Here is a 3692-nt window from a genome sequence, read left to right as displayed (position 1 = left end):
AGCCTTCAAAGTTTATGATTTCAGGCATTTCTCATGCAGAAACAATCATTAAATCCTTAAAAAGTCTTGTTTTAACATTAAAAATGGGGAAAATAACAGCATAGAATGATGTATAGATATGTAAAGGCTAGTTTAGTGCAATACAATAGATTTTTAAAAATTTGACATTCCAGCATGTTTTGGCCATTTTCTCTGAAACAGGATTTGCGACGAGTGACTGCTGGTTTGGCTTGTCTTTGCCACATATGTATGTATATATGTGTGTATATGTATATATGTGTGCGTATGCATGTGTATTTGTATATATGTGTGTGTATATATATATATGTATGTATAAAGTTTTTTTGTATTAGTGTGTTAGTAATTTTATATGCTTATTCAAACAGTTTTAAGGTGCTTTTCAGTGTACTGTATTTTTCTAGTTAAGTTGTTTTCTTTTAAGTTATTTATTATGATTGACGCACCTCCTGAGTGCCGCTGATGTAAATGGTGTCTGTATAGAGTCAATAAATGATTTGATTTGATTTAGTACTGAACACTCTTAATCTACAGTACTTAAATTATGGTAACAACATGTATACCACTGCACTAACACTATGAATGCTGTTTTAAAGTACTGTCAGATAAGATCAAAGATGCGGCAAAAGGTTGGTGTGGAATTTTTCCCATATCCCCTAGAGCAGTCCTAGAGGGCGGGGTTTTCAGTAGTCTCACACCTGCAAATTTTTTAAATTTAGAATCTCTGTAATACTCTGCTGTATTTTGCATTCATTTATTGAGAATTTGCATTGATTGTTTGGTTTTTTTTTTTCTCACAGGTACATCTGCATTTATTACCAAAGATATCTTACAAGCAACGGACATTGATTCAAATAACCGCAAATTACGGTTCATAATCACCAAAGACCCTGAGATGGGTAAACTTCAATTGGTTAAGAGGGGAGTGACTCAAGATATCAGTAAATTTGGAGTTAAGAACAACTTCAAACAAGCTGATATTGATGATGGTAAGACTTCAACAAATACAGTTGCTATTTATAATGCAGAAACTTTTTACTAATGGAAAGTATGTTCAGTTGGTATTATACATTTGAACTAAAGATGTAGTTAAATGTTTTGAACATGTGTTTTATTTAGGATTTCTCAAGTATACCCATGATGCATCAGAGCCTTCTGGCTTAGTTGTCTTCAAATTCAATGTCGCAGATGAGGATGGCAACGAACTTATTGATGAATCATTTCGCATTGATGTTTATCGTAAGTTTTTCCTAAATCATGACGATTCAATAATTTTATATTCATTCCATACCAAATAAGTCAATTTGTTATGAAGAAACACATTCACTGGTGAAAATTTAAGATGGTAAAAAGTATTTGAGAAAATTCACTAATATTTTATGAAATATTCATCTAAAATTGTTATTCAACTTTTTTTTTACTCTTGTCCACATTCCATTTGTTTTGCAGTTGATCATATGCCACCAAAGGTGATTACCAACTTAGGTCTTACCGTAGTGGAAGGCTCTCAGAAGCTTATCACTACCAGCGTTCTATCGGCCACCGATACTGACAGTCCACCTGGCCAGTTGACGTACTTCATCTCAAATGGGCCCACATTAGGGCAGCTGGAATTCACCAGTATTCCCGGTGTGCCTATCATCGCATTCACTCAAGCTAACTTAGCGGAGCAGGGTGTGCTGTACGTCCACACCAGTCCCGAGGAACTCTATATGGATAGTTTTGTGTTCACATTAAGTGATGGAACAAATGAGGTACTAAATATTCCCAGGTCTATACTATATTATGTTCATTCCTAGACCCCTATGGTCTAGGACATTTATTTGTATCTTAGGCCTCCGGCCCCTTTACATAACAAAATAACATTTAGAGAACGGAAGAAAGTAAATCACGTCTTCTTATGTAAGCGAAATACAGATATTTCGATAAATTATATAACATTACGATCATTTGATGACATTAAACGATGGAACTCAGAAAGTATTGGATTTTGGTCTAGGACATTTATTTGTATCCTAGGCCTCCGGCCCCTTTACATAACAAAATAACATTTAGAGAACAGGAGAAAGTAAATCACGTCTTCTGATGTAAAGCGAAATACAGATATTTCGATAAATTATATAACATTACGATCATTTGATGACACGTAAATGAATTAACAATTTCAATTGGTTCTCTATTGTAATACCATTTTTCACATTGTTTTAATTTGCCACCTCTTTTAAAAGCTATAATTTTGGTTTTATCACTATTTACTGTTAAATTCCAGGCTTCACAAAAATCAAATAATGTATTTAAAGATTGTTGTAATCCATAAATTGTATCGTTAACTAGAATTAAATTGTCAGCATAAAGTAGGTGATTAAATAATGCATTGCCTAATTGATCTTTTTCTCTATTATTTCATTGTTTTTCTCTAATATTACATTGATTGATATATCAGTGTTTAGTATTAATAAGGTCTACTGTACTTTCAAATGTTAAAATTAAGCTTACAGAATGCTTTTTATAAATTACCATTTTTAGTGTATTTTGGGAAAACCAATGTTTTAAATATAATATGATGTATAGCATTGTTTATGTTTTGTGTCTGTAATATATAAATAAGTTTTCCTCAAAGTATATCAAGAGTAACTTATCTCAAGATTTAACTAATACAGGGATAACTGTTTCAGCATTAATCTTGCCACTTAGGAAAACAATTTTCTTAAATTTCTGAAATTGTGATGAATAAGATTGTGTCTATACATATTCTTTATCTCAGAAAGAACATTTTTTTAAGTAGGGTGATTCTTTTTTGAGATACTTGTTAAGCTCAATATCACTGTAGTTTGAGATTACCTAATTAATAAGCTCCTGTTTCTTGGCAGCTAAATCAAATCTGATAGCATACTCCCTGTTATTAGTAACAAAATCAAATCTGATAGCACACACCCTGTATGTCTGCTTTTTCTGATTTTAATTGAACTTCAAAGTAACTAATTCTCTATTTCTCTGTAGACATGTCTGCATTTCTAGATATAGAAAATTAATGGCAATCCATCTAATTATTATAATTTAACTAATTTAATTTGTATGGCCAACAGGATGCCAAAGGCAGCATTTGATAGGCAATCCAATATGAATTAATTATTATTTTTCTTGTTTTTAAAGCCTATTTTAAATTATGAATACAGGATATATACTCCATAAAATGTTGAATTTTAACCATGTATTATTATTGGGTTTTTTTTTCATAGGTTACACTGACGTTCTACATCAGCATCATACCAGTTGATGACTCTCTTCCATTGCTAAGTAACATGGGGATGCGTGTCCAGGAAGGAATTCGTAAAACAATCACTGAATTTGAACTGAAAGCTGTTGATCTAGACACAGAGGTAGGCTAAAGAAAATGAAATAGTTGTTCTTTGACTTTCCTGTATTTATTTTTTCAGGTATCAATTTATTTCAAGGCCAGATAGGCTTGTTTCTAACATTTATTGTTTTCCTTTTAACATCCTTTAATTTTTTTTTATAGTGGCAATCATGATGCTATCATTTTCCTTCCACATAACATTCCTGTCCCAGAACAGGCAATCATTTTTATTCTCTATTGCCCTCTATGCTGTATTATTGATCATCAGCACAAAATCATTGCCAGTTGATATCAGTTTTTTAGGTGAGAATGGTTC

The 3692-nt window shown here is 32.0% G+C and overlaps 1 protein-coding gene across 1 annotated transcript; it reads left to right on the top strand.

Annotated features, from left to right (window-relative positions):
- Positions 1 to 818: 818 nt before the first annotated feature.
- LOC117109243 (extracellular matrix protein FRAS1-like) lies at positions 819 to 3398 on the top strand (the record flags this gene model as incomplete). The annotated part of the gene is made up of 4 exons (XM_033251502.1): positions 819 to 1007; positions 1138 to 1257; positions 1468 to 1772; positions 3258 to 3398. Coding segments are annotated over 4 exons (755 nt in total), but the record flags the coding sequence as incomplete, so codon positions are not given.
- Positions 3399 to 3692: the final 294 nt, after the last annotated feature.

The sequence above is a fragment of the Anneissia japonica genome, unplaced genomic scaffold (genome assembly GCF_011630105.1).
Source record: "Anneissia japonica isolate Jap-2015-1 unplaced genomic scaffold, ASM1163010v1 scaffold3340_len3692_cov209, whole genome shotgun sequence".
NCBI classification, from domain to species: Eukaryota; Metazoa; Echinodermata; class Crinoidea; order Comatulida; family Comatulidae; genus Anneissia; species Anneissia japonica.
Note: the sequence above shows the minus strand (reverse complement) of the source record. Positions and strands in the feature narration are given on the sequence as shown.